The 18,814-nt window shown below is 34.6% G+C and overlaps 1 protein-coding gene across 1 annotated transcript in view; it reads left to right on the top strand.

Annotated features, from left to right (window-relative positions):
* Window positions 1-1,505: 1,505 nt before the first annotated feature.
* Window positions 1,506-18,814, top strand: part of LOC133199292 (uncharacterized) — a 74,661-nt gene continuing 57,352 nt past the window's right edge. The window contains exons 1-3 of the mRNA XM_061335120.1: window positions 1,506-2,042; window positions 2,637-2,875; window positions 3,535-4,352. Coding sequence (XP_061191104.1) covers window positions 1,506-2,042; window positions 2,637-2,875; window positions 3,535-4,352 — 1,594 coding nt within the window. The remainder of the gene's footprint in view (window positions 2,043-2,636; window positions 2,876-3,534; window positions 4,353-18,814) is intronic.

Raw genomic sequence — 18,814 nt, 5'->3', positions numbered from 1 at the left:
TATGATGTGTCACTGTCACCTTTGAAAGTGACTATGTATAAAACATTTAATAAAGCATCTTTAATATTCAATCTATCGTACGTGGCATTAACCCCCAGTGAAAATAATAAAACACAAATCAATAGCAGGGAATATAAATCAATGTTGTTTACTTCTTGGAGAAAGTACATGTAAATTACCTCTTAAATTAATTTATCTTGGCCTTTCAAAATGTTATGAATACTTCAAGTGATTACAAACTGTGTAATATACTGTAATATTCTACATTTTAGAATTTAGATTTAAAGATTTCCATCCTTAACAGGACTAAATTTTCTACTCTTAAATATCCGTCAGATACATAATACTCTTATATTAAGAACCCTCTCTACACTGCACTCAAGAGTTCTGGTTCTATTGTAATTTTTTGCAGTAGTTAATAAACAATGATGGCATTGAAGTCTAAGGGGAAAAGCGTTTTTCATTAATTTTTTTTCTTTTTGGAATATAAATATATTAATAAATAATGTGGTGGAAATATGCATTGATACGTTAGAAATAGAACGGCAACTGAAAACATTTTTTTCCAATAATTTTTTTTTAAATTGATTTTTTATCAAGTAAAAAAGATGGAGATAACTCGTACCAAAATTCAAGGTCATAAATTAGGAAAAATCTTACTCTTACATGTTAATTGTAATAAATGGGAATTATTTCTAAATAAACTGAGTATTTATATTAACACTTACAAATCTGTTATGTATTAAATATTATTGAATCTGTTGCTATTAGGGAGTGAATACCTTAAGGGCAGACCATTCTAACTGCAAAAAATACAACAGAATGAGAACTCTTGAGTGTGCAGTGTAGAGAGGGTTCTTAAAGACATTTACAGTAAAACTTGATTATAGCGAAGTCCTGTGAATTTAATTCGCTATATCCGTAAATCGTAATATCCGTATAACGAATTAGTATAAGAATAATTATATTATAGCGAATTCGCAATGTGCATGTTTTCCTTCAAGTATTCCTACCAAATATGTTAGGGAAGCAGATATTATAAAACATACCTACGATAACTAAGATTTTATTATGAATCGAATTTTATATACAACTGCTAAAAGAAAAAAAATCATCAACATCATTGAAATTTCTTTATAATAGATGTGAATTTCTTTATATTTAACCTCAACAGGATTCAAAATCAATTCGCTATAACCGTAAATTCGATATATCAGAGTTTTCGTTATAACCGTAAAATTTTACACAGATTTGATAGAAATTTTGCCGGGGACCCTGAAAAACATCCCTATTTACGTGAATTCGCTATATCCGTGCTCGTACTAAACGAGTTTTACTGTACTAGAATGTTTGTGTTACTATGAAATTGCATTTAGTATTCGAATTCCTGGTTTTAAGTGGCTGCATTTGTTTACTCCACAGGTACTTAGAAAGATGCTGACTTGGTTGAGTCCCGTGCATTTAACTGAATAAGTTTATGTATAATTTCTGAGTTTACCTTCAAAATGCCCACCGAGAAAAGGAAAGGCACTGCTAACGCAGCAGAGAGTGAGAAAATAACACTGAAAAAAATAAGAACTAGGAAAACATGTGAAGGATGCGAAACTCAATTTTCCAGATCTTATTTTATTTCTTCGCACAAACCCAAATACTTTCAAAACAATGAATGGACATGTGGAATTAAAAATTCTGCAAAGTCACCTAATACTTCAACAAATGTTGATGAAAATTCCAAAGAAAGTCCTTATGACACTCCACATACTGTAATTAGTGATGATGAGTTTGATGATAGTAGCAACATCGAACAATTAAGAAACGGTATGCGCGATTTTATTCGCAAGCGTCTTTGTAAACTGCCCAATGAAGATATAGCAGAAGGGAATAATAGTGATTCAGAAGAGATTTGGAATACTATTTCTACAGATGATATTCAGATGGACATTGGGGATGTACAGGAGGTTCCAGCGAAAGCGGAATCAAACAACACATCGATTACTTCATTTACAATATGGTTTTGTCTCTTCATCTGCACATGGCAGAGTGTAAATATGATATCCAACACAGCAATAAATCAACTTTTGAATTTTGTTTTTACATTTTTATCGGAATTGTGCAAATCACACCCCGTCTTTTACAGCCTGTCAGCTATTTTTCTAGGGTCATTGTACATGTTGTGGAAATCTCTCAATTTAAAGCTTGACAATTTCAAAAGGTTTGTTGTTTGCAAAAAATGTTGTTCACTTTACACACTGAAAGAAAGTTCAATAATTGTGGAAGGGAAGGAGGCAACTGCTAATTGTACAAACATAGCATTTCCCAATCACACACAAAAAGGTAGACGAACAAAATGCAATGAACCTCTAATGAGGTTGGTCAAGTTATCAAACGGAGATGAAAAGCTTTACCCATATAAATTATACTGCTACAAGCCAATTACTGAAACTGTAAAACGATTTTTGCAACGAAAAAAGTTTGTTGAAGTTTGTAACTCTTGGCGACAACGCAGCATACCCCAAGATATGTGTTTTGATGTTTACGATGGGCGAGTATGGAAAGAATTTAACACAGAAAAATACAACAATTTCTTGGATTCTCCTCATTCATTTGGCCTTATGCTCAACCTGGATTGGTTTCAGCCTTTCCAGCACGTAAAATATTCCATAGGTGTAATATATGCTGTTGTTCTCAACCTTCCCAGACAATTAAGATTCAAATTAGAAAATGTAATTCTCATAGGGATAATTCCAGATATGGGCAAAGAACCCAGTACGAACACATTTATCAAACCACTTGTCAACGAGCTAAATGAAGCATGGAGCAAAGGGTTTGAAGCTTTCTCAGCTTATGCAAATAAGAGTGTCGTTGTCAACGTTATGTGTGTAGGGTGCGATATTCCTGCAACAAGAAAACTGTGCGGGTTTTTGGGCCACACAGCTAATCTAGGTTGTTCGAAGTGTTTTAAAGAATTTCCCGGGACTGTAGGAAATAAAGACTATTCCGGATTTGATAGAGATCAGTTGCAGAAAAGAGAAATAAAGGACCATACTTCTCCCATTGATAAAGTTTTGGGAGCTAAAACCAAATCTGAAAAGTTGAATTTGAAAATGACATGGGTGTTAGATTTTCAGAACTCAGTCGTCTGAGTTATTTTGACCCCATCCGAATGTCGATAATTGACCCCATGCATAATATGTATCTGGGGTCAGCAAAGCATATGATCAAAGTTTGGTTATCTACAGGGACAATTCTTGAAGATTCTTTTGAAAGCATTCAGGAAAAAGTTGACACTATTGAAACACCTGCATCACTGGGAAAAATACCCCGTAAAATTTCATCTTCTTTTGGTGGATTCACCGCCGAACAATGGATGCACTGGACCAATATATTTTCAGTGTATGCATTAAAAGGACAGATACCAGATAGGTTATTACACCATTGGCGATTGTTCGTCCTAGCAAGCAGGCTCTTATGCTCACGATCAATTTCGAAAGATGATATAAGATTGATTGATCAATATTTACTGGCATTTTGTAGAGGTGTTGAGGAATGTTACGGAACTAACTTTGTTACACCTAATATGCACCTACATGCGCATATTGCAGATTGTATGTTAGACTATGGACCGGTGCATTCATTCTGGTTATATAGTGTCGAACGATACAATGGCTACTTGGGGACACTTCCTAACAATAACAGATCTATAGAATTGCAGCTGATGAGGCGTTTTAATAGAAATGCTCTGATCTCCGAAATTAATTATCCAGAACATTTCAAAGGAGAATTTTTACCTGTTTTAGAGAGTGTGACACAAGAAAAAGAAACAAACGGTGGTTATTTGCGTGATTCCAAAAAAATGGATTTTATTTCCATGTCTCTTCCTTCGTGTATCAAACACCTACAGAAATGGGACGATACTGAAAATGTAGATTTGAAACATGGCTCCCCTGCAGTTCTTGATGAAGTTGAAATTAATTTCTTGAAACAAATGTACAAAACAATCTATCAATTGACTGAGGATGATGATTGTGTTCTTTGTACCTCGTTCATGAAATTCAAGGCAGTGTCCTTAGGAAGTGAAACTTTAGGATCAATTAAGTCGAGATATTGTCGCTCTGCATACATGTACATAATGTCAAACTGGAACGCAGGAAACGGACAAATTGTTGCTGAGAATGACGACCGGTTGTGGCCAGGGATCGTAGAGTATTTCTTGCGTCATAATCTTGTTGTGAATGGGAGTAGTAGGGTGCATATCCTGGCTAAAATCACATGGCTAGCACCAAATCTGGAGCTGAAGAGACATTGTGGGGCACCTGTTGAAGTATGGTCTGCCAATATTTTTGATGACAGTGGTCCATCGATATTTCTTCCCATTCAAAGAATTCGATGCAAATTTGTTTACTCCAAAGGCAAAATAGGAAATAAGAAAGTTCTATTCATAGTACCCATTGGAAAGCATTTAGCATTTTAAAGAAAAATATATGCAACCAGTTACATGTATCAGAATACTTAAAGAAATAATCAGTCTTGCTTCATTCTTTATTTCGAATTCATTTGTGTACATTCAAAGATCTGATTCAAAAAAGTATTTTATGCAAACAGAGAGAGAGAGAGAGAGGGAGAGAGAGAGATGATCATTTGAAACTGGAATAATTTTGGTAATCAAAATAGAATATACTAGAGGTTCCAAGAATTTTAAATTTTTTACTAATTAAGTTCATTAAAGTTTTTTTTTTTTGTATTTTTGGCTATGGAACCCTCCCACGATTAAAAGCATATATTATATGCTGTATCTATATAAAAAAAAAAAAAAAAAAAAAAAAAAAAAAAAAAAAAAAAAAACAGCAGTAAATTAAACAAAACAATATTAATCTGATACAGGTTTTATCATCCATTTTTCCACACAAATTTATCACTACCATATACATTATCAATTTTAAAATATTTAAGAGTAAATTAAAAGTCAACCTAGTGGTACTATGAGATATAGGAGCTCATTTAATGATATCTCCCGCCACCCATATGAATATAATGGGCGTGTTCATGTTTTGTTGTGTGAGACCCAAAATATATATGAGATCAGAAAGTAAGATAGGAGATCACAATGGCAATATGTAATAAGATTCTGTGAAAGTTTAATAAAATTTCATTCAGTGGTATGAGAGGCGGATAAGAGATGTGTACACGAAAACGTAACAGACAAACGGACGGACTTACAGACATGGAGACGGTCGGACGGACATACCGGTTACTACTAGTATATACCCTCCCGCTTTTCAAGCGCGGGGTAAAATAAACGCGTTATACATGTGTATCAAATGCTTTAATGTAAAAGATTTTCATCTTTTTTCATTAATAAATATTTATTACATACTAAGTGATAAATACAGGATTTTTGCATATGCGATAAGGCTGACGTCACAGTAGCCGTATCAGCCCTGCAGGGCTGATATGGATTTGCGGGGCTGATATAGGTTATCGATCAGCCCTGCAGGGCTGATACGGATCAATATCACACCCCCAATAAATTAAACCTCAAAAACAGTACTTGTGATCATACACATATTTGGGCGGTACATAATTCTCTTAATTTTAACTTTTTGAACATGTTGAATGTAATGATAATCTAACTGATAAATAATATATTATTTTAAAATTACGGATTGGGGACATTTGAAATAGAAGTACATGCAGAAACAAACCGAAACTGTACGAGACAATAGACTGTGTACATTTTAAGAAGTCCATGCATGATTATTTACTTATTTTCTTCTCAACTTAATGTGTTCTGTATTTTATTACTAAGTATGTAATAAATATAATAAAACTTACCCGTTTCCATATCATATCCTGTATCAGCCCGCGACCAATATCAGCCCTCAGGCCTTCGGCCCTATGGCTGATATTGGTGTCTCGGGCTGATACAGGATGTGATATGGAAAAGGGTATGTATTATTCTCTATGTAAACAATATTTTATTCTGTATAAAATAAAGAATTATTGACACATTATTTATCACATTGTAAAATATCACAAACACATTTAAACTTAAAGTATAAGCGGATTTCCTTTTACAGGTCTATTTTCTTAAACGAAACGTATAATTTTTTCTTTAAACTATATTATTCTCGTTGTATTTTGCATTAAATCTAATTATACTTATATGAAAAATGTATTTAATTATATCACAATATATTTTATGTATAATTTAACGTTATACATAAATTAAATTCAAAACAAGAAGTTTAATTAAGTAAACGAATTTATTAAATTATATTAAACGCCACTTTTCATGCAGTGTTGCTTTTATTAATTCTTAGTTTTAGTCAAACGTATATGAAAATTTTCACTGACAGACGCTCATTAGAAGAAGAATATACGCATTGTCTCAATATTTCCGAACAGCCCTCGTATGTAATTCTGTTGAAAACAAAGATTTTTTAAATTTTTTTTTACAAGTTTTATATAATGAAAAAAAAAGAACTGTGTAATCTTGATGCAACTGTTTTAAACAAGGTTACTTCATGACTTAGATTTGTATAGATTATCTACCAAAAAACTTTTTTTAATACTTGGTTATTTTTTGAGTTTTAATGAGTAGTTTTAAAATGCAATTCACATTTTTATACAGATGTACCAACTGGCAGTTCTAGATTCTTTGTCTCAAACCTACACGATCTCAAAATGATTAAGTCAATAAAAATTAAGAAAAAAAAACACCTGTAAAATTATCCAATCATGATGAAAATACCAGGTGCACACCTTCATACGGTGAATGATTGTACAACTTTTCAGACAAATCCATGATATGGTCTTCTAGAAAAGGTCCGGACAAAATCACGTCTACATACAGACGGACATGCTGATTCCAATATACCCCCCCCCCCCTCTAAACTTCTGCGAGGGTATAACAACTTTGACTGTAACTGACAAATGAACAACATTAACCAGGTATTTTGAATATGATTTTTTCCACACAAAGCTGTTTCAATGAAGAATGACAGTACATGTATCTGCGAGTAAAAATACTATTCTAAATTTGACGTCATTTCCCGAAAAGTGTATTTTCGGTGAAAGCACATTATAATCACAAAGTAATTGTGGATGTCATGTTGTTTTACGTTCTGTACATTGTAAGTGTACAAAGGTAAGAAAATTATTTCTGAATCAATCGTTTCGTTAAGCCTTGTCAGCTTTGCCCGTATAATACATAAGGAAATATCTGCTTTGTTCTCACATTTAAGGGAAGTTAAATAATTTCCCTGTCTAGATATCGAATTTGTAATTGGTGGCTAGGAATGAAATACTTAATACCATGGTAAATTTACTTGTAAAGTTTAATAATAATCATGAACTCATAATTTTAAGAACCTTATTTTAGAAACAAACATGATGAAAATATTCCTTATTTCTTTTCAAAGTCTGTAATCCGTTAGGGATTTTATGCCTCGTATAAATTGCAGATTCGGGGGCATAAACAGCGAGATATATATATATACATATAGCTTTGTCCCTGTGTGTATGTTTGTTTGTCGGCAAAAACGTAAACCTACCGAAAGTTTGGATTGGTTGAAGCTAAGGCTGTCATATTTTACATCATTCTCTATCCAGAGTTGTCTTCCGCTGCGCTCCCAACACCTCTGTCAACGCTCGTTGTAAAAGATTCTTGTACAAATGTTAAACGGTAAAAATTTTACAACACTGTAAAGGATCCATAGAAGTATAAAACAAAATTAACTGATAGAAAAAGCAATGTTGCCCAAGAATTTCAAAAAATCTGGTAAAAATCACCTAAGGGCTTGCTTATTGTATCTTGCTATACCCGAGCGATCTCCCTGTGATCGTAAGTGGTTTTCCCAAGCCTTAAAGGGATGATAATGAATGCAAAATATTCAAATACAATGAACACTTACCTATTGTGTAAGGTATTCAATATATACAGATATGTTTTTGTCACTTGCCTAGTGCTACAATTCAGTACACAGAGACTTGGATATATAACGTTGCTTTTTGCCATTTGTCACTAATTTACAACAAGTCATTCTGGCTCTCTGTGATTCTTTAGCATAAAACAACTTGATCCAGTATCTTGTCAACCTTGACTTTACCTGATAATAACTCATCCACTGTCAAACAGATTACGAACAGTGATCGATCTCAAAAAATCCATAAACAATACAAATATGTGAACAGGGCATACAAGATAGACCACCGGAAATTCCAGGGTTTGGATCCGGTGCCTAGGAGGAGCAAGCATCCCCTGTTGACACACCCAACGTGACTTTTTACATGAGCCCTATGAATGATAAGGTAGACGGAACAATCCGTTGTTAAATTTAGTTATGAAAAGCCTAACAATAGTTATGCCTTATCGTCTATAGTCAATGTAACATCTAAATATGAAATAAATGTGGCAGACTCTGTGGTGTGTTTTATTCAAGTTCACTGGGATATATCGTGTCAACTAATGAATTAAAGTAACTATTGTTAATTGATAAAACATCAGCGATTTATCTGAGCAAGTGTTTTTTTCCCTTCTAATGTAGAAGTTTATGAATAAATTCAGCTTCTTAGGAATGTAAAGACAGGTCGACTAATACAGGAACACAATCGGAATTCCAGGTAAGATTTTCGTTCGAATTCGATTTTTATTGAAGGAACAGTTGTCTATCATATGAAAAACTCCTTATCGCGAGGAAGTTGTATAAAGTGAAGTAAAGTAGTACTTTTTGATTTGTATGACTTAAAAAAAATGACGATTTTGAATTTTCTAAAAATTCTGTAGTTTTTGAGAATCCACTTCTAATTAACAAAAGAATAGGAAACAACAACTTTATTAAATAAAAAATAAGATGTCTTTGTGAAAAAACTGATGCCCCCTATGGCAGCTTATGACAAAGGTAATGTTTCTCAAATGCAAGTCATACTCCAAGGTCAAGAGATGTTGGTACCGAAAGAAAAGTCTCTCAAGGAATATACATGTGTAACTGTGAAATATGAAAACACTTGCACCAACCGTTGAAGTTATGGCGAAGGTTAAAGTTTTTCAAAAGTAAATCAAACCTCAAGGTAAAAATAGTCAAAATTAATGGAGCCCAAGGGATGGTATTGTCACAAGAAATAAAACTGTGAAATATGAAAGTTTTAGTACTATCCATTCAAAAGTTATGGCTAAGGTTAATATTTTTTTCAAAAGTAGGTCAAACTCCAAGGCCAACAATATTTATACACAATGAAGGTCTTCTCACACGAAATACACAAGTGAAATATAAAAGCCCTAGCTGAAACTGTTTAAAAGTTATTGCCAATTTTTTTTCGAAAGCAAATCAAACTCAAAGGACCGTTCACGGTAGCTCAGTCGGTAGAGCGCTCGCTCCATGATCGGGAGGCCGCGAGTTCGAATCTCGGCCGCGACTGACCTAAGTTGATAAAAAAAATGGGTAGCAACTGTTCCTTCGCCATGCGCTCGGCACTTTGAAGTGAAAGTTGCGGGTCCTTCGGATGAGACCTTAAAAACCGAGGTCCCGTGTCACGGCAGGCGTTGGCACGATAAAGATCCCTCACTACTTGATGTCCCTGATTGCCGAGTAAAGGTCAAAATTTGAAGTCCTTCACCGGTATATGGTGACGTCTCTATATGAGTGAAAAATTCTCGAATGGGACGTTGAACAACATACAATCAATCAATCAAACTCCAAGGTTGAGGTTAAAGGGTCAAAATTATTGGTATCCAATAGAAGAGCTTGTCACATGAAATACACCTGTGAAATATGAAAGGCCCTGGTTGTAACCGTTCATAAGTTATTGCCAAGGTTAAAGTTTTTCAAAAGTGGGTCAATTTCCAGGGTCAAGGTAAAAAGGCAGTCTTCTCACAAGGAATATACATGTTAAGAGTGAACTGGTTGATTGGTTGTATGTTGTTTGACGTCCCATTTAAGAATTTTTCACTCAAATATGCCGGTGAAGGGGTTCAAATATAGACCTATACTCTGCACTTAGGGCCATTGAGCAGTGAGGGTTCTTTATCGTGCCAACGCCTATCGTGACATCGGTTTTAAAGGTCTCATCCGAAAGAGTCACTGATTTTCACTTTATATGCCAGGCGCTTGGCGAAGGAAAAGTCACTACCTATGTTAACGTCTTATGTTTGACGCGGCGCGGCGTAAGATAATAAAACCCAGGCCTCCCGATCAGGAAGCGATCGCCCTACCATTAGTCTATTGTGACCGGTTATGTGAAGAATGAAAGCCCTAGCCCCAACTCTTCAAGAGTTATTGTCAAGGATTGAGTTTGGTCAAATTTTGAAAAACTGGGTCTAACCCCAATGTCAAGTCCCCCCCCCCCCTCCATAAAAGAAAAGGTCTTGTTACAATGAACTCGCATGTAAAACATGGAAGAAACATCTTCAACAAATCAAAAGCTGTGGGCAAGTTTTAAGTTTTTGCAGAAAAACTGACAGACGGACAGAGAGAAAGAGGGACGGACAGTACAAATACTATATGCCCCCGAACATTCGACTACTGGGGCATAATAAAGAAAACAAAGAACGAAGCAAAAGATGCCTCCCTCAAAATAAATATTCAGGAGGGGGGGGGGCACTTCTCATGGATAACCGCTTCCTGTCGTCTACCTACTAATTAACGGTGATTCTGTTTTTCTAAGAGAGGGAGGTTAAAAGTCCTTTATATTTTCTTAACTATATAAACAATACCTAAAAGAAACTTTGGGGTTCGGACCGCTGAAATTTGATATGCATAATATAAAATGCTAATTCTATCATTTATTTGTGTGTATATTTGTGAAGCAATATATTTTAATACCTTTCCTTTAAAAATGTTTACAAATTCGTGTTCCAAATTTCATTCATACTGAGAGTCCTTTTTCAAATGCTTGGTAAGGGTATTTTAATTTAAATTTGGTAATTCTGTAGATAGTCCATAAAAGCTGATTTTACCGTTATATTAAGAAGATAATTCATCAGAATATTTGTCTTTTCAACAGTCTCTGAAAGGGGGAGGGGGTGAAAACAAAAACCGTCTACAGTCCTTTTTTTTGTGCTAGTTCTGCTTTATATAATATATTCAGGTTAATGTAGGGTAAGGTATAACCGGAAGATATGAGTGTTATAATTTAATGTTTCTGTAGAAGAGCGTGTTTTAAGGCAGTGCTTGTTGCCCAATCCATATAGATTTTTCTGAATAGATATTGTTTAAAGATATCTAAAGTGTGTGTGTTTTTTTGTTACCGTATACCTGCTTACTTCCTCAACTGTGAATATTATTTAGATATTACGTTATACAGGTATGAATAAAAAATCTCCAAATGCATTTTCCACCCTAGTTAACAGTCTAATGCATTACAGCTATACTTCTTCCAGAAAGATTTTACACAACGTTTCATTGTTCACTGGAAATAATTTGGAGCCACTGAAAAGAGATTTAATGCATCTATCTGTGAAAATATTTATTTAAGTGAACATATATCTTGAGATATTTCATCGCATGTGTATTGGTTTATAAGCATTTCTGAGCCACGAATTGTCTCAACAATCAAAGGACAATATGCAGAATTCCATATGAAAGGTTAAGCATTTATAAACAATTCAAAGGAGCACTTTTAGGAAATCAGCACAAGCCAGAGAATCAAAAGCAGAAGGTTTTACGGTTTCCCTCTTGCAGAGAAATCTGAATTTTACATAACTCATAGGCATGTGAGTATATTTTGCAACAGGGGTTTAAAAGACCACCTGCTTATAATGAATTCTGCTTGACATGAACAACTCCACCCAACCTAGAACTATTGATTTGTATGCCATAAGTTCTGTAATTTTATACTAGTGAAATAGTGAACGTTCAGGAAAAATTAGGATGTTTAATGAACATTGAATATTTTTTTTAAATTATGACCAGTTGGAAAATTACCCTCGTGCCTATATTGTAAAATTGTGGTCATGAAGATTTTATTTCCTAAGGGAAAAGTACTTACTATAATTATGCAAACTAGAGCCGAGCTCGTTGCAAAGCAACGAGTAGGTCTTCCGTTGGAGCTGCAGGCAGGAAGAAGTGACCTTGAGTCAAGGTCATGCCATATCATAAGGTTATAAGCAATCTTGTAAGAGGTATCAACTAACAATGTTTCACTCTGTAGTAAAAAGATGATAAAGGAGTGTATGTAGTTTTCCAAATGACCTTGTGAAAGCCATGACACACTCTGGTTATGAGCAAACCCCATCTCTGTATTACTGAATTCTCAAATTCACACATGTTCATACAGTCCATACATCCAGTCAAAATATCTTATCCTTAGTGACCTTGAACTTGAGTTTAGGCCATGTCACACTGTGCATGATACCAACAATGTTTCACTAGAAAAAGACGGTAAGGAATTTATAGTTTCTCAACCAAACTCATCCAAATGACCTTTCATCAAGACCATAACACACACTGGTTAAGAAAAATCCCAATCTGTGAGTTATTGATTGGATAAGTTCAGCCATGTTCTTTCAGACCATAGATCGAGTCAAATAATTTATCAGGTTCCACACAATGATTTAAGGATTCATTGTGAATGTTTTTGTCCAGTTTGGATATTGAACAAGACGTGTTTGTGAAACACTGATGCCCCGGTATTGCAGCTTAAGGCAAAGGTTTAAGTTTCTCAAATCCGTATCAAACTCCAAGGTCAAAGTCAAGAGATAAAAATTATGTTACCCAAAGAAAAATCTCGTCTCAGGGAATATAACCATGAAATATGAAACCGCTAGGACTAACTATTGAAAAGTATGGCAAAGGTTTTTTTTTTTTTATACTCAAGTCAAATGTTAAAGTCAAGGATAGATTAACGGTGTCCAAAGGAATGCCTCGTCACAAGAAATAGACATGAAATATGAAAGCCCTAGAATTAATTATTCAAACGTTATGGCAAAGGTCAACTTTTTTTTTTCAAAAGTAGGTCAAATCCCAAGGTCAAGGACAAAAGTCAAAACTGTCGGTACTCAAGGGAGGGTCTTGTCACAAGAAACACACATGTAAAAATATGAAAACCCTAACACCAACTGTTGAAAAGTTATGAATGAGATTAAAATGTTTCAAAGGTAGGTCAAACTCTCAGGTCAAAGGTAAAAAGTCAAAACTTTTAACTTTTTTTAAAGTACGTCAAACTCCAAGGTCAAGGTCAAATAGTAAAAATTGTTGATATCCAATGAACAGCGTTGTCACAAGGAATACACCTATGAATGTGAAAACGCTAGTCCCAACCGTTCAAAAGGTATTGCCAAGGTTAATTTTTTTAAAAGTGGGTCAAACTCCAAGGTGAAGGTCACAAGGTCAAAAATATTTATTCCCAAGGAAAGGTCTTGTCACAAAGAATTTCGGATGTGAAGTATGAAAGCCCTAACGCCAACTGTTCAAAACGCTAAATTTTGTATAGTTGGTCAAACTAAAAGGCTGTCGAAAGGATAAGAGAGACTCCGAGGTATTCAATCAAGTAAACTTATGATATTGCAGATCAAATAAAGCATGAGCTATAAGAGCAGACACGTAGCATCAGCCCCCCCCCCCTTTTTTCAGACCTAACTTTTTACTTCAGTAATGTTCATTGAAAGTCCCGTTGGCCCCCACTTTTTGTTGCAGTATAGTCCCGTTGTCCCCCCCCCCCCCAGGAAATAGGATTTGGGCAATTTTCCTTTTTTGGTTTTTGTTGTGAAGTCTTTTCAGGTAAGTGACTTTTTTTCTCTGGCTGCCCCCCCCCCCTTTCAAAAACGATGCTACGTCCCTGAAAAGTAACATGTAGAGGTGTCTGTCCTGGCATATATAGAGAGATTGTCAATCAAATGGCATGTTCCACGCAATAGCAGCAATAAGAAACTCGCCGACAGTTTTTTTTTTAATTCCAAATTGCTTTTTAATTTCTACAGATATTTATAATCCTTTTAATGGATTATTGATGGTATAATTTTAGTTACATGTCAAGTTTAATATTATGGTGTTTGTGATTTGTAGCAAGGATATGCTAAATACTAATAATTTTGTATGATTGTACCGAAAAGTAGATACATGTTTTAAAGCAGAGCTGCCGCTCAAGCTTTATTTCTGTCGTGTAGATCTAGAGGTCTTTGTGTATATATCATAGGTAAAAGTGTTACATTAAAAGTTTAAATCCAAAGTTTAAACTTATCTCGATAGTATAGATAAGTTTAAACTTTAGATTTAAACTTTTAATGTAGCAAAAGTACCAATACCGAAGATCACATCCCTTCAAAGCTATATTATTCTTGCTTATTACGCCCCTAGCAGTGGCGGATCCAGGAATTTCATAACGGGGGGGGGGGGGTAGAAGGCGGGGGGGGGGGGGTCTGGGGGCTGCATTGAAGCCCCTAGTAGGTCTATGACAAAGCCCTGGTGGGGATCCAGGGGCGAAACCCCCAGAAGTTGACAAATTCTTACATATAAGAGATGTTTTTTCCTTGATTTTAGGATAATGGACATATAAGTTCTACATACAAAAAATTCAAACGGAAGCGGGGGGGGGGGGGGGCGTGCGCGCGGCGCGCCGGCCCTGGATCCGCCTTTGCTTTTTTAATTTATACATGTAGTTATGCACCCCACCCACCCTTCTTGTGTTCAAGATGCTTCAGTCGTTTGTTTGCATAGTAACTTAACAAGAAGTCCGTGATTTTTTGTGTGGAGTTTAGCTTTTAAAAATCCGAAAATGACAGGCTAAAAGGATATGTTGTATTGATGAAAATAATGAAATTGGTTATCAAAGTTCAAAATTCACATGTGGTAGCGATATTCAAAATTGACAGGAAGTCGTTTGACTTTTTAATACACTTAAAGTTGTGGTCAAGACGAAAGATTGTGAAAGGTTTGATAAATACACACCATGCATCACAGAGTTGACCAATATGAAGGCATTATGATCAGGTCACGTGGTAAGTACTTCTATCACAATAATTGACACTGGAGCACCTGCATGGATTTCTTATAATTAAAAATTTATTTAAAAAAGAAAGATTTAATGAAAAGAAAATGAAGATATTAGTTAATAAAACTGTAGTTGTTTGTGTCGTGGATATCGGCCTGGGTAGCTCAGTCGGTATAGCACCTGACTAGTGATGCAGGGGTCCCGAAGAAAATTGAAGAATATTTGTTAAAGGTACATGTATAGTCAAACAGATTAGAAATACAGCGACTATCAGAATTTTGGGCCGTAAAAAGATCTGATTTTGATTAGATTTCAGGTGTAGGCGATTGTGTGTGTACTGAAGGGGTTAGTTCATTCAAGATTTATTATATTGTTCGTTTGGACGAAGGCTTCAAAATAGTGACACACTGCCTGTACAGGTACACATCAATGAATGTTCGGATTAATTCAAAAATCGGCGGACATTAATTTATTTTAGTTATCTAAAGACACCGTTTTTCCAGAGACATTTATATTTTCTGTTTTTTATGTATCGGATTTTTTTTTTGTGATTGACCGGTTTACAAAGGCCTGTGTTTTAACAGCTGTTCATAAACGCTGTCAATATATGGTCAGAGAAAACGAGACATCTCCCGGTAATTCATTTCTTATGGAAAATATATAGATTGACATCTTAGTATTTACCTGTGTAATTACGATGTTACAAACCGTGACGATGACTGGACAGGAGGACTACCCGTTATAAAAACAACTCATGATCAACTCAGCGGACCTATAATTCACTTTAATATATGCTGTAAATCAACAAAATCATTTCAGTTTAACCGATATTTTATTGCAAGGTAATGGGAAAAAAAGACTTGGGATTTAGAATTTTCTGTATTTCAAACGCTCGATATGTATATATTTGGGGCGCTCTTGCATATGCACTTATAAAACGTGCATGTTCTGTACTTGGATGCGTGTACATTGTATGTGTCCGTAAAACCTTAAGAGAGCCGATAAATGTGTTCTGATTTTCAGAAAAAATAATGGGAACCTATAATTAATTACATGTTTATCATTCTGTTCGCATACAATATCAAGTTTAGTAGAAAAAAATAATTTGTTCAAGGTTAGGTGTCTAATAAATTTGTAATATTCAAATACAGTTACGCATGTATGTCTCATTCTACATATTTTGGAGGCGCGTGTGAATGTGGGATTTTGTATTTCCATTCGCTCAATATGCGTATATTTGGAACGCTTTGTATATACACAGTTGTACATTTTAAGGGCGTCGACAAAAGAACGTATATTAGATTACATACATGTACATTTAAGTTTCAAAAGTTCCATTACTAGTAGGAATTAATTAAGGTAACATATTTTGAATTTTATTTTAAATAAAACACAATTACCTCGATATCGAGAAACAAATTTTTTATAAAAATAATTATGGAACTTTCCTGTAATTCAGCGAATAAAATCAAAGATATTATGAAATAATCTGAAAGATTCAACATATTTATCCACTCATGACTTAGTTTACAAAATGAATTTGGAATGGCCATTCTATGATTTGTTTCGTGTATGACTAGGTCGCTGGATCACACGCCGATTGATCCCCGGTGACCTCCTTTGCCACGCGCTATCGAGGGAGGTGTTACATAATTGTAAACACACAAGGTGAATGTAAAAGGCGTGCACTTAATGGCTGTGAATAGTCTATGCTTCAAAGTTATGTTTTTATTTTCTAACTATATCGTTTGTTTTTTATATGATAAGAAGAAAAGGTTATCTTTCTTTCCTTTTTTTTTTTACTAGACTGGTTTATTCGACTTTGAAAAAATGAAATAAAAGGAAAAGTTGTCAAAAAATAACTTGGAAATAAAGCACAAAACACTTCAAGAACCTTATTCTAAAGAATATTAGCATCTAATGTAGCCAGGTTTATTATTGATAGTAAGTTTATTTTAGTTACACGCATGAAGAGCTCTCGTTTACTTGCTGAATGAAAACAGTTACCTTTATATGGGTCAAGCTTCTGGCGCATTTTAAACACAAGACTCGAACAAAGTAACATTTTCATGAGATCAATAAGATGTTAAAGAACAACTTTTTTAACGACAGCCATTTTGAAATATTTACCGTTTTTGAGTTATAAAGCAAAAACTTTTAAGGGCTCCAGATCCCTAATTTGAGGGGCCAGCTTTTTAGTGGTGTCAAATGAAAGGTCTTAAAATTGTGCACAACTTTTATTCTACATGTCTTATCAAAATATTTTTCAATTTTAAAGATACAAAGGAAAATTTGTCTAAATTTTCGCTCTTTTAGGCGTTCTAATTTTTGACCCCTATATAGCGCCATTTTGAATACAGAAATCGAAAAACAAAAACCGATGTGCACAACTTCAATCCTTCTATTATTTAAATTCGGTACAATTTCTGCTCCAACTTTTGTAGTCTCGGAGCCTTTGTCTGGAAATGAAGCCTCGTAAATTTTCATTTAAAGGGAAATAACTCAAAAGTGGAAGTGACTTTTTGAACTGTTTGACAACATTCTAATAGAGTTTTGTAACGTCTATAAACTCTGCAAATTTGAGCAAAATCCGTTGAGAAATGAGCGAGATATGAGGTCTCAAAGTTGGCGTCTAGGAAAAAGAAGAAGAACTAGAAACTCATTGCGAGCAATGAGAGGTCTTCCGTCCGATTCTGAAAATGAAAACGAAAATTCAAGCTGAAAAAGTGATAAAAGAAATTCAGATACTCTGGAGATTTAACCCTGGTCGTCAGCATGAAAATCCAACGTGCTAACCATTAACCATTCACTTTTTTGCATCACTTCCGGTCACGACCGGAAGTAACGGCGACACACGATTTTCATACGATGCAAATAAACTGATGACGGACTATCAGTCCTGAAAGTTTCAGACTTCAGTCGTTTATTGTTCCTGAGCAATTGTTAGAACAAATTCTTATTTTGAGGACAGGAAAACACGCGACCGGAAGTGAACTTTATGAAAAAAAAATCTCTAACGTGTCTCTAGACATTGCAGTATCTACAACATGTATTAAAACATTTCAATTCTTTTTCTATAAGCGATATTTATGAGAAACTTAAATATCGAAATAACGTATTTTATCTCCTAAAACCGGAAGTTGAAGTTTTTATTTCCGGAGGAGTCTTACATATTTTAAAACAGCGAAAGAGATGCAATAAGGTGATGCAAGTTTTAATTTAAACAAGAAAAATTGATTTTTTTATTTCTTTGATCACTTCCTGTGACGACCGGAAGTGACGGTTTAACGCAAAGGATTTTGCCTACTCTTCAAGGTCTATTACTCATATAAGTTTGTTGTCTTAATCTCTTACCGTTTTAGAGATCTCGCTAAGATATTTTCTCACTTTGAGGACAGTAAAACACGCGACCGGAAGTGAATTTTGCAGAGATATTTGAGGTTACTCTAGACATTTGCAATATGAATAACATATCTAAAAATCATTTCAAATACTTTACCTATAAAAGATATTTATGGGAAAGTAAAATACTCAAATTATGTAGTTTTTCTCTTATAACCGGAAGTTGTCGTTTTTGTTTCCGGTGGGACCAACATATTTCGAAACTGCGAAAGAGTTGCAATAATGTGATGCAAGATTTGAATAAAAAAAGAAAAGTTGAAATTTTCGATTTCTTTGAATACTTCCTGTGACGACCGGAAGTACTGACGACGAAAACCACAGTAATTTCGAACATCTAAAAGTCATGGTCTATCATCTCTAACAAGTCTCCAGTTCATATCTTTAGCTGTTTCTTAGATCCTTCGAGGACAAAATTTCATTTTAAAATCAGGAAATTGCCCATAACTTGGCACTGGAACCGAATTTACCAAAAAACGGAATTTTATAA

This window comes from Saccostrea echinata, unplaced genomic scaffold (genome assembly GCF_033153115.1).
Source record: "Saccostrea echinata isolate AGI-Se365-2 ecotype Australia unplaced genomic scaffold, CSIRO_AGI_Sech_v1 ptg000033l, whole genome shotgun sequence".
NCBI classification, from domain to species: domain Eukaryota; kingdom Metazoa; phylum Mollusca; class Bivalvia; order Ostreida; family Ostreidae; genus Saccostrea; species Saccostrea echinata.
The sequence above is the reverse complement of the archived record's forward strand: the minus strand, read 5'-3'. Positions and strand labels throughout refer to the sequence as shown.